General features: G+C 42.0%; 1 protein-coding gene across 1 annotated transcript in view; it reads left to right on the top strand.

Moving 5' to 3' along the window:
• Positions 1-12,606, top strand: part of SIM2 (SIM bHLH transcription factor 2) — a 75,424-nt gene that overhangs the window by 18,431 nt on the left and 44,387 nt on the right. The window contains exon 4 of the mRNA XM_030578048.1: positions 4,820-4,928. Within this exon, the coding sequence (XP_030433908.1) occupies positions 4,820-4,928 (109 nt within the window). The remainder of the gene's footprint in view (positions 1-4,819; positions 4,929-12,606) is intronic.

Here is a 12,606-nt window from a genome sequence, read left to right as displayed (position 1 = left end):
AATATCCTGCAGTAGTAAGAAGTGGGCTGTTGCCTTGAACTCTCAGGAAAGCTGTAGAGCAAAGAGGATGTGAATTTAGAGCAGGGTTTCCCAAACTTGGTACGCGGTTTGTTCAGGGTAGGTCCTGGCGGGCTGCGAGATGCTTTGTTTACCTGAGCGTCCGCAGGTACGGCTGCTCGTAGCTCCCAGTGGCCGTGGTTCGCCGTTCCCGGCCAATGAGAGCTGTGGGAAGTGGTGGCCCGGCCTGCACCACTTCCTGCAGCTCCCATTGGCCAGGAACAGCGAACCGCGGCCACTGGGAGCTGAACAAGCCGTGAACCAAGTTTGGGAACCCCTGACTTAGAGGCAGTGTTTAGGGAGTAGAAAATTATGATTGCTTTAAAAAAACACCACTTCAGGTTTAGTAGCCAGCCCCAACAATTTCACAGTATGCAATTATTTCTGTCTGTCTATCAATTGTAAAATAAAGTCACTGGATTGGATACCAAATGATACATAACATTCTTTTATTCTCTTTAAAAGAAAAACACAGAATCATCTTGCCAGCAGTAATTTGCCGTATTGTTGAATCTCCTCCCACCATCTCTCCATTCTTGATTTTTTTTCAAGGAACAGCTTACTTTTAAACTCTGTAATCCTAGGACACTCCTATAAGCATTTTATTTTTAAAAAATCCTTTGCTAAATGAGGTCTTGTTCCTGCTTCCCTTGAAGTCTCTGGGAGTTTTGCCATTGACATCAATAAGAGCAGAATTGGTCCATAGCAGCAAATTCTTCAAATATCTCTCACCAAGTCATAATCCTACACTATATTTTCGACAAGAGCTCTTATATCTGAGTTTGGGCTCAGCTTGTCTTGGCTGGCGCTCCAAGTGATGATGATGATTTTAGATAATCTTTTAGAATGTTTATAAAAAGGCCTTTTTTATGAACCATTTCCACTATGAAACTGGACTACAAGTCAATTTTCAGTTAGTGCAATTTGTTGAAACAGGTAATTATGATAAATAAAAAAATACATTAAATTTCTTTTTCTTTTTTCTTTTTCTTTTTCTTTTTTTTTTTTTTTTACAAAATATCCTTGGCGATCTGCTGTAGTAATTTGTACCTTCAATTAATCCTGATTTGTAGCTTCAGCAGAAAGAACAGAGAGTCACTTACACCTTCTGATTAAGCTTTTGGTAGTCAACACATTTAAGTATGTATTCAAATGTATAAGCAACATTAAAGATTTTCTTAACTTGTATTTTTTCCACTAATTCAGTTTTTTTAGACACAATTTACACACAAGTATCAGAAGCAACAATTTTTAAAAGTCCTATCTTACTCTATGTGAGTTTTTTTGCAATAGGAATAGTAAATACTGAGGACCAGACACTCATCTGGTTTAAATCAGTATAGCTCTACTAAAGTCAGTGGATCTGTATTGATTTACGCTAGCTGAGGATCTGACCCTATGTGTCCTTACTGCGTGAATAATAAAAGGGGCAAATTCCCCAGTGAGGCTGTTCTTAAAAACTGCTGGCACAATACATCACCCATTACCATTTAAGTTTATATGATCATTTTACTTCATGAGTCTTTTATTCATATGTTAACATTTTGAAGAGGAAAGTTCTATAAATACACATTGCATAGCCATGCACTTATGAGCACTTCTAGAGATAGCGCCATACTATGCTATCAACTCTTTAACAGAATCCCTTAGTGAATTCTGCAAGGACTTAAGCTGAAAAATTGATGGTATGTTGTGGACTGTACAGTTTAAGTGCAACTTGTATATGTGCACATGCACACAGTTATACACGTTACTGCTTATGTGACTTATAGACTGCAGGGAAAACCCTTTTAAAACAAAAGAAAAGAAAATTATTGTGAAAAATAGATTTTGCAGTTTTGAAAGTCTGGGCTGGCGCCACAACAATTTTCTGATTCCACAAGGGAGCAAAACTTATATATAACTTTTTATAAATCTTGTAATATTTAACCCAAAACATCTGAACTTGCTAAAGTTTGTTTTGTTTTCATCCAGTAAGTATACTAATGGCAAAATATATAATTATTTTCTTCCTGTATCCATTTATTTAGTCCTCTGTTTATTATGAATCATTTCTTGGCAGAAAGAAAATATGCAGCTGAGTTACACATAAAAAAGCTCTTAGTAGGAAACAAATGCAACTGGTAATAAGTAGGTATTTACAAATATTAAAATGCTTCATCCAGGATCTGGTTTAATAAGCCTGATGCGTGAGACTGTAGAAGTTTTATGGATTCAACCATATAATTTATTTTTTAAGTTGTTAGTATTTTATTGCCTGTTTAAAAAGCACACACAAAATATGCATAACAGGAGACAGTTGTCAGCTCAAAAATTATGTACAAACATTTTGGTTATTTGACTATTATGTAGCCCCAGATTTTTGAAGATGATTTTAGGTTTCTCAGATTTATTTAACAATCAACAGGTCAAATTTTGCTGTCACTTAGATATGTGGCATTGCATTGATTTCATTGGGGTTGCACGTGCATAAGAGAATAGAATATATCCCTATCTGTATATTCAGGAAAGCGAGCTATGGTACCTTTGAGAAATAAGCCACGTGATCTGAATCTGTGTCAATAAAATTGTGACTGTGGGCCCAATTCTGAGAATCCTTCTATGACTAGTCCTTGCTTGGGTGAGTATCCCATTTAAGTCAATAGGATTACTTGCAAAAGCTAGGCTACTCACATGAATTAGGTTTTGCAGGTTTGATCCCCATGTGAGGATTATGATAAATTAAATATGCAAGCCTTTTGGATTAACCTAATTAGTGTTTGTAATTAGCTTTGCAGGGCAGGTGGAGGAAAGAATGCCTTTGTACAGGGGACGGAATAAGAGATCTGAGGGTATCCTTCCTATGAACATTTTTTTTATAACTACATTCCATTTGGTACAGTCTGATTCATTTCAAAGGCAAAAAGCCTGCTCTTCAGAAATATCCTTATGAGCTAAGGATAAAAGCTATTTTAAGAGGGGATGGTTCCAGACAGAGCGTTAAACTCAGAGGGACAGGAAAGTCCACAGACCCCACATTTCGGTTTGAACCCACTCAGTCTTTCTCCAGTAAGATTTTTTGCTTGTTCTGTTTCTTGAGAGCTTAGAGCAGTGCAAATCACAATACTTTAAAAAACATTGTTTTAGAGCTTTTGTGAAAATCAATCTGCTACTTTTGCCTGTTTTATTTCTTTTACAAAGAGTGTGTGTGGGGGGGGAAATTACAAGTTGCAAAAAGATTAATCCTTGTGTACTTCCAATCCTTCCCCAGCCAGTAAAGCCAAAATATACTGAGCTGGTGTTGATAACCTGTTATAATCCTGAAAAGGAATGATCCAAAATATTTTCTCATAGGGGCAATGATTTCTGTGAACTAACATTGTTAATTTGGTATCTCTTGTTTTCCTTCTGCAACTGAAACTGTCTGTTTAAAGAAATGTGCAAATATCTGGTTGGAATATTGAATGTGTACCAGGGTTTTTGTTTTTTTGGGAAGTGGGAGTGGGTAGGGGAGGGAGAGATGGAAGGGAACAGTGGGGAATAGATGGCTAGAAAGAATTAGTTTGTATAGTGCTGGGAAGAGACATTCCATGAATAATGCAGAAAACGGAACTATGAGAGACATTTTCGGGAAAAGATTGCTTTGTAGGCTAGACAACTTCATTTATTCTAAAGAAAAGGCAACTCACACATCTTAGCAAATCAGTAGGATTGGCCCAGAAGAATAGGTTAAATTACTTCACCTCTCAGCTGTCTCTGATCTTTGGGGCCCAATGCACATCAGGCCACAATGAACAATTGGCTAGCCTGACACTAATTTAAAACACAAGCTCAAAGTATTGGTTCTCTACTTAAATCCATTACGGCATCTATCTGGAGACTATTTGTTGATACGTTTTTACATGTGTGAAATAAAGTTAGCAAAAAGGACATACAGCGCATGCCACCTGTAATGGTGCTCCCAGCCTCTATACTGTATTTATTATGTACATAATATACAGAAAGGGACAAATACTATGACAGAAACACATCCATGTGTGAACAGAGGTTCAGAGAAAGTGAGGAAGAGGAATATGCTATATTGAGGAAATTAAGGACAAATAAAACCCTTGCTGAGCTGGTCCTTTTTGTTGTTGTTGTGTTTTGCACATTTATTTGAAGGAGGAGATGCTGGATCCAGTATTCGTTGATATAAGTAGGAATAGCTCCACTGAATTAAATAAGCATTAGACTTGTTCCTAATAAGAGTTTGGATTGTATTTTTGGAGGGCATTTACCTTTTTTTTTTTTTTTTTTTTCAGTAACAGGAAATATATCAATTTGCTGGCTTGGCTGTTAAATTTCAAATACAGACAGAACCTAAATTATTGTTTCTGGGAACATGTAAAATTTTTAGTGTATGTTTGTCTGTGAGAAAAGTTTTATGCAGCTTGTGGAGATTTTTTTCCGCCTCTTTGTGGGAAGCTAACATTTCTGTAGCTCCTCTATCATCTCTTCACTTGCCAGCTTTCTCCACTAGCAACTCTCCTGTGTGCAGAATAGCACCAGAAATTCCCACAAAAGCTTCCAAAGTGTTAGTTACCGCTGAAAAAGGAATGATTCAGTTTAATAGGTAATAATTTGGTACATGGTTTTGGTCCAGTAAAAACCACATGTTGTAAGGGTAATGGACTGTATGCACAGTATACAGATGTAGTATATGTAGGTCACTGAAGAATGCTTTATATTATTAAAAGAAAGGCCGTTTGTACTGCCTAATGTTGTTTTATATGTCTCTTGACAGGTGGAGCTTACTGGCAATAGCATTTATGAGTATATACATCCTTCTGACCATGATGAGATGACAGCAGTGCTTACAGCACATCAGCCTCTTCATCCTCACCTCTTACAAGGTACTTCCAGGAGATGTGATCAAATTGCAGCTGAAAAGCTAAAAAAGAGAGCTGCATTCAGCACGGCAACCGTATACATTATCCGGTAAAGCTTCGTGTTCACAAATGCAGAATGGGTACCAAATTGATACTGCAGCTCAGCATTTTGGCTTGTAGCAGCATAGGTAATAAGCAGCACTCCTAGATTTATTGGTACCATTCATCCCAAAGGATCTCAGAGCATTTGCAGTTTTAAATTGCAATTCAAACTTTACACAAGGATCATTTCATCCACTCCTGTTATGTAGCCACCTCTGAGGTAGAACATTACAGCTGCGTTATACAGTATTTTAGTAGAGGAAGTGAAGAAGACTACGTTAGCCAATAGAAAATATGAAGGCATGTCTCAATGCAATTTGTTAAATTTGGAATTTCCCTATGACACCAGAGGGAATACCCTTTCCTTTATGAAGAATGCAATGGGTTATTTAATAACTGCAAGTGGTCATGACTTAGGTTTGGTGCAGGATTTCTCAAACACGGGTTGCAGCTTGTGTAGGGAAAGCCTTTGGCGGGCCGGGCCGGTGTGGTTACCTGCTCCATCTGCAGGTCCGGCCGATCGCAGCTCCCACTGGTCGCAGTTTGCTGCTCCGGGCCAATGGGAGCTGCTGGAAGCGGTGGCCAGTAAGTCCCTTGGCCTGCGCCGCTTCCAGCAGCTCCCATTGGCCCGGAGCAGTGATCCGCGGCCAGTGGGAGCTGCGATTGGCTGGACCTGCGGACGGGGCAGGTAACCACACCATCCCAGTCGCTAGGGGCTTTCCCTACACAAGCAGTGACCCCTGTTTGAGAAACCCTGGTTTGATGTCTTACTGAAAAGGTAGTGTCTCCAGGAGCAGATGTTTTTCCTCCTAACATCATACTGGGGCGTTGATTCATTACCAACTCAGAAGGAAGGTGTCACCTACTGAATCACCATAGCTGCTACTTGAAGCATGCGGCGGTATAGCGGGGTACTGCGTACTGACCTAGCACAGTACTGCTTAGGGTCAAGTTTAGTAAGCAGTCAGGTGTTTCAGAGGAGAAGGCAAAGCACTGTATTGACTATATGTAATACACAGCTCAGACTGGAAACATCTAGTCCACAATGGGCATGTTCACAGAATTAACACAACTATTAGCATCGTCCTGCACTTCTTAATATTACATCATCTCATTAACGTAACTACTGCCATACTAATAATGTGATACCTATGTTTACCATATCCCTTTTAGTAATTTACTTCCCCATGACAATAGTTTGAACTTTAAAATAACAGAACCGTTTCAGAATCATCATGTTTTAATACATTTTGACATATTTTTCAAAATTGCTTAAGCAATCAGTTATAGCTTGTTTCCGTCCTGCCAATATTGGATTGGTTTTCTCAGGACATGGCTACTAATAACTTGGCACACTCCAGGCTACTTATGTTGCAGTTCTACTTAGAACTGGACTGTATTGCTTGTATACATATCTGTGAAATCTCTGCACCTGAGGATCTTGACAGTGTCTCTGTCTGTAGTGACTCCACCAGAATGAACAGAGGTCCTTGTGTACACTCATCTGTTCCTTAAGGAATCAAGCTCTCACTATTTTTCCCCCCATGTGTTGATGGGTAGCTGGGCTGTCTCAGGTATTTCAAGTAAATCTCAAGTATCTCTGACTGTCCATTTTCTCAATATCTGTGTGGATGTAACAACACTAGCTGACTTCCAGCTGGAACTGTCCATTCTGAGATGGACTAGCTGCCCAGCTATCAGGCTGGACAATGGTGTTGTATTTATGTCCAAGTACAGTTTGTTTAATTCTCTTTCCTCCATTTGTAGTTGTACATCTCATACTTGCTCAGGGCTTAAGTAGCTGAACTTCTGTCAGAAGTGAGGTTGTGGTGTGTCTGACCATTTGCATAGGTTCTGGGGGAAATAATCCTTTTGGTGGACTTCCGGGGACCAATGTGTATCTGTCATGTTTATATTTTATTAAGAGATTTTTCTCTCTCTGAATAACTTGTAGGCAATGTGGTGTTCTGTGGCCATTTTGGCAAGGAGGTTGTGAGTTCAGATGAGGAGGCCTCCACAAATTCTTGAAAACCAGCATCCATGGTTATGTATTCCATGCCCAGCTATGATATTTTGGGGAATCTGCTTGTACAACTTAAGAATTCTGGTTGATGGTGTGAAGCTCATATTATGAAAATTATTAAAATTGTATCATCTGTGTGGATGTTGAATCCCCCATTTGCTGACAAAGCCATAGAATGTCTATCCCAAACCCGATCCAATGGAGAGTTATTAACCTTAATGACTGAACAATGGGTATATGAAGGAGGCTGAATTAAGCTTGTCTGGAGGGTAGGTGGAGAGAGTGGAAAATTCCCAACAGGACAAAGGTGATAAAACAGGGAGTTAAAAAGGACTCACCGAAGGAATTTTGGTAGGCTTTGGAGGAAGTTTGAGGCCAGCAAGAAGAAGAGACAGTGGGGGTCACGGGGTTCAGGGAGATCCAGTTTAATGGTGGGGCCAATCAAGGATAGAGGAAAGCTAGCTGGGGTAGAGAAGGTTCCGTGTTCCTGAAGAGAAGTCATGAGCTTCGGGGAAGGATTCTAGATGCCCAAGCCAAAAGAACTCTCCAGGGTGGTGAAGGAAAGCTGAGGCAGGGAAATGCATGAGGGACATAGATTTGTGTATTTCTTATATTTCTGAGTGTTTATTGTTTTAGGATCCTGTGAACAGGGTCGGCTGTAGGAAGTGCAGGGCCCAATTCGAACATTTTCGACGGGCCCCCGGCAGGGATGACTAAAAAAAAGAACCACATGTAAAAAAACATGTGGGGCTTGTACTCACCGGGCGATGCTCCGAGTCTTCGGCAGCACTTCAGCGGCGGGTCCTTCACTCGCTCCAGGTCTTTGGCGGCACTGAAGGACCTGCCACCGAAGTGCCACCGAAGACCCAAAGCAAGCGAAGGACCCGCCGCCAAAGTGCCACTGAAGACCTGGAGCGCCACCAGGTGAGTAAAAATTAAAAAGGCGCCTCCAGCCAGGGAAGAGATTCTCACTGGGCGCGGGGCCCAATTCGGGGGAATTGGTGGAATAGGCCTAAAGCCGGCCTGCCTGTGAAAAGTCTTTTTGGATCTGTTGGCTCCACTAGCTCATACCCCAGAAGAGGTAAACTGTAAACCAGGAGGGCTCACACTTCGGTGAGATTCTAAGGTGAGCAAGAGCTGCTGGGGAAGTTTGAGGTGGGAGATGACACTAGTTTCAGTTTCTAGGCAACTGGACTGTCAAGTTGCCGCAGTCAGACACAGAGGTTTACACCTGGAGTGCATGCTGAGAGAAAGTCCTGAAGGCAGGAATGGTGCCTGCACTTTGCCCAAACCCAGCAAGTTAAAAGCACTTGGGATTAAGCAATTTGATCTTTTCACAGCAGTCTGGTCAGTGTCCAACAGGGGGAGATTGACTCAGTCTTACACTTGCCAACTTTATATGGGTAATCATTTATCTGGTGAGCTTGTTAGTTGTGAAAGCTCTGTGTATTTAGAGTAGTGATAAATTAATAGGAATTAGATTGTCAAATTCAAATAAATCCTCTCTTAGGCTCAGTCAGGCTAGAGCTAGGATTTCATGACTGTGGCTTTTTTGTTTGTGCTTTTCTGAAGCAATATATGTAAGCTTTTATCTCAGTCCCAAACAGGATATCTGCTGTTCCTTGCTTACATTTTTCTAGATCTAGATGACTGGTATTTTTTTTCCCAAATAGCCTCAGGTTGAGGTCTAATTGTGCTCTTTCTTTGGGCTATCCTTGTAAAAAATGTTAATTTCAATTTACACACAGTTCTTTGTGTTTCAGTGTGGAATTTTGCTGATTTTATAAATAGCACCATAATAGATACATGCCTCATGGTGAGTTAGACCTGTTTTCAGGTGATAGGTGGTCTCTTTATCGCTCTGGTAATGACATCTGCTATGTGTAGCTGTCATAAACAGATAGTTAAGGGTTAATGTCTCTTTTACCTGTAAAGGGTTAATAAACAGGGAACCAAACACCTGACCAGGGGACCAATCAGGAGACAAGATACTTTCAAATCTCGGTGGAGTGAAGCCTTTGTTTGTGTTTTTTGGGTTTGGCTTTGTTCTCTCTGGGTCCAGGAAGGGACTAGATGTGCAACCAGGTTTCTTGCCAATCTCCCTGCTACAGTCTCTTATATATTCAGAATAGTGAGTATTTAGTAAGAAAGGCGGTTATAGTCTTTTGATTGTTTTCTGTATTTGCAAATGTGTAGTTCACTGGAAGTATTTTAAATTGTATTTTTGCTGTGGGGAGGCTTCTTTCTAGTGTTATAAGCTGACAGACCCTGTAACTTTTACCATCTAAATTGCAGAAATAACTTTTACTTTTTTTCTTTCTTTTTATTAAAAGTTTTGCTTTTAAGACCTGTCAGATTTTTCCCCTTTTTGAGGCTCAAGGGAATCGAGTCTGTTCTTAACAGGGAAGGAGGGAAGGGAAGGGAGAAGGGTGGAATCCCTTTGTTTTAGATTCGCGAAGCGTGAATCTGTCTATCTCTCCAGGAGCCCAGGAAGGGAACACCTGGAGGGGAAGAGAAGGGAAGGGAAGTCTGGGAGAGGCAACGGTGAGGAAAGGGGTTTACTTTCCTTGTGTTAAGATTCTGGGGGTCTGGGTCTTGGGGGTCCCCAGGGAAGGTTTAGGGGGGACCATAGTGTATCAGGCACTGGAATTCCTGATTGGTGGCAGCTTATCAGATCTAAGCAGGTAATTAAGCTTAGAGGAATTCGTGCTGGTACCCCAACTTTTGGACTCTAAGGTTTAGATTGGGGAAAGATACTATGACAGTAGCTCCTTACCAACTTTGTTCCACATGACGATGTTTTAGCATCATACACTGGATTCTAGGTGGTGCTAAAGATGGAGTTTTTACCAGTTTGCAAATTTGTTTAATCAGCTTCTGTATGAATATTTTCTCTTCACTAATCTATACTGTATTAGTGGAAATTAAGATGAACAGTTGCCAACATCTTATTTGGAATCTAAGCAGTTTTTTCCTCCTGTGTTGCTTAGGGATCTTGATGCAAAAGCCTTCCTGCAAAAAGCATGACTCTAGGCCTTAGGACAGTATTTGCCAGATGATGGATCACGACCACGAGTGTGTTCATGGGAAGATTTTAGATGGGTCGTCATGTCCAGGACCAGATTAACCCATCACTGGGTCTTGGCCTAGGCAAACATACACTTCTCCCCTTCAGGGCAACTGGGCCAAACCAATGATGCTGACACTCTGTGCCAGGTCACAACGCCTGGAATGGAGAGTGTGGCCCAGGATCATGGGACAGGAACTGCTGGTGCAGCATGGGCTCAACCTGCCCCCCCATTCCACAGCAGGCCAGGACTAGGATTGCTGGGCCAGAGCTGAGGGTGTGTCACAAAAAAATACAAAATGGAGCTGGTGGGTTGCGTGAGTGAAGAGTTTGGGAACCACTGCTTCAGGACATGCATCTGGCTTAGTTAAAACTGATGGAATGGTGTTTATTGTTTGTTTAATAGATCAAATTGCTGGTTTACATTTGTATTTTCAATGCCTGTATGGACTCATTAATTATTGAAGTATAGAGTGAAGTCCTGGCCCCACTGAAGTCAAAGGGATTTTTGTGATTGACTTCAAAAGTGAGGATTCCATCCAGTCAGTGAATTTTGTCATATAGTTTATTATTCAAATAAACTGCTGTTGATCTTCTTTGACTTCAGATAAATCCCTGGTGTAAAGGGCATTTCCACTAATGTATGTGTTGTACCTGAATTAGAAATTAAAGCCACTTTTATCAGTTTATGTCCCAGAGTTATTTTTGACTCTAAATTCAGTTTATTTTCCTTCTCTTTAAAGCTTGCCCAAGTTGTCAGGGTCCCTTGTCCAAATAAAAAGCTCTCCATTATAATTTTGGAGAGATTTACAAGGTTTTAATCTATAAAGTTACTTTTTGAAGTTTCCCGGGAGCAGAACTAGTACCATACGGCAGTCATTTAAATTAATAATATCTAAAAGTCACTAGCTTACAGCCTTGCTTATTTAACTTTACTTGTCAAAATATATGTCCCACATCTAATATTCAGAACATTATCCAGTGAAAACGAGTTTAACCTGCCAAATCAGCAAAGGAGCAAAAATATTCTACATGATGTAAATAAAGCCATCAAATGCGAACATATATATCTATACTCTTCAATTCTTCTTCAAGATGTGCGGTCCCTATGTGGATGTGCATGCACGGGAACTGTTCATAGTAGTGTCCGTTGACCTGCATGTGCGTCGACTGCATGGTGTGTCTGAGGCTTTAAGAGGCTATGTAGGTTGGCGCTACTCCAGTTCTCTCTTACTACCACATGGCCAGAATCAGAATTCCTGTTCTTTGGTGCTCTTAGCTTGCTAAGAGAACTATTCTTCTACATTTTTTATTTTGTGTATAGTTTTTTCTCTAATTGTATATATTGTCCATCACACTGATGGCCAGTCAGTTAGATCTCCACTCCTTTGCACTTTCCCTTTGGGACACTTACCCAGCCCCAGGGACTATGCCCAGCAAGCCAGGTTTAAATATTGTGCTTCTTGCCCCCACTCCTCCTCCATGAGCACCAATGCTGTCTTTACAGTCTGGGTGAAGCCCTCGTTGCTGCCCACTATTGCATCTGTCGCTCCTTCCCATCACGTATCTTGAAAGCTAGAGAGCTTCACCTGTGCAAGTTCCTTATGGTGGAAGCTATGAGCTCATGTGTGCAATTGGATCTGGCACCGGCAGATCTGTTGGACCACTGACCAGCATGGGCACTTTCATGGGACCTTCCCACCCAGCACCACCATCTCATCCACCCAGATCCCACTACGCACACAAGAAACAAAGACATGGATGCTAGGGCGGGTCCCCAGTGTAAATGCAGCATAGCCTCCCCAAGCATGCAGGTTGGGTGAGAAGTTATGCATTGACCCGAATACTCCTGCTGCAAAGAGCTCTCATGCAGACTGGATGTCCAAGCACCACGCTCTGCTGGCATCGCCTTCAGCCCTAGTGACTGGCCGGCCGCTGTCACCTTTGGCACCGTCCACACCACCACGACTGTCTGGACTTTCCCACTCAGCCCTGTGCACTCCAAGACACCTGTCCCCTTGATGCCAATGGCTGAGCTGATGCTGCCATTTGGACCCTCTGCTCTTGGACCTTCTGGCTGCTCTCGGGCCTCCATCCCCTTCCACGGAACCTCTCCTGCTCCTGGACTTCCTGGTGTTGTCCCATTCGTGCTTCTGGTCCCAGTGGCCTTGCCTTTGCCGGACCCATCTTCAGACTTGGCCTGGTCTTCAGACCCTGACCCCACCTTCTCGCCGGCATGATCCTACAGCCCAGACCCCTGCAGCCAGCCTTATCCATCGGCCTATGACCCATTTGCCTATCCGTGTTTCCCTTACCCATGGGCAGCACTGATGTTCAGCAACCCCTATGCTTAGCCTTACTGGCCTGCTTGAGACCCATACTCCCAATGCGCCTGCAACACTGTCCATCCCCGACCCACATTGTTTCTTCCTCTGCCTACGAGGGCCCTCAGGCCGTTCCTGGCACCATGGGCTCTGTTGGCACCTCCGGTTTCATCACCCATGATGGAC

This window comes from Gopherus evgoodei, chromosome 1, assembly GCF_007399415.2.
Source record: "Gopherus evgoodei ecotype Sinaloan lineage chromosome 1, rGopEvg1_v1.p, whole genome shotgun sequence".
NCBI classification, from domain to species: domain Eukaryota; kingdom Metazoa; phylum Chordata; order Testudines; family Testudinidae; genus Gopherus; species Gopherus evgoodei.
The sequence above is the reverse complement of the archived record's forward strand: the minus strand, read 5'-3'. Positions and strand labels throughout refer to the sequence as shown.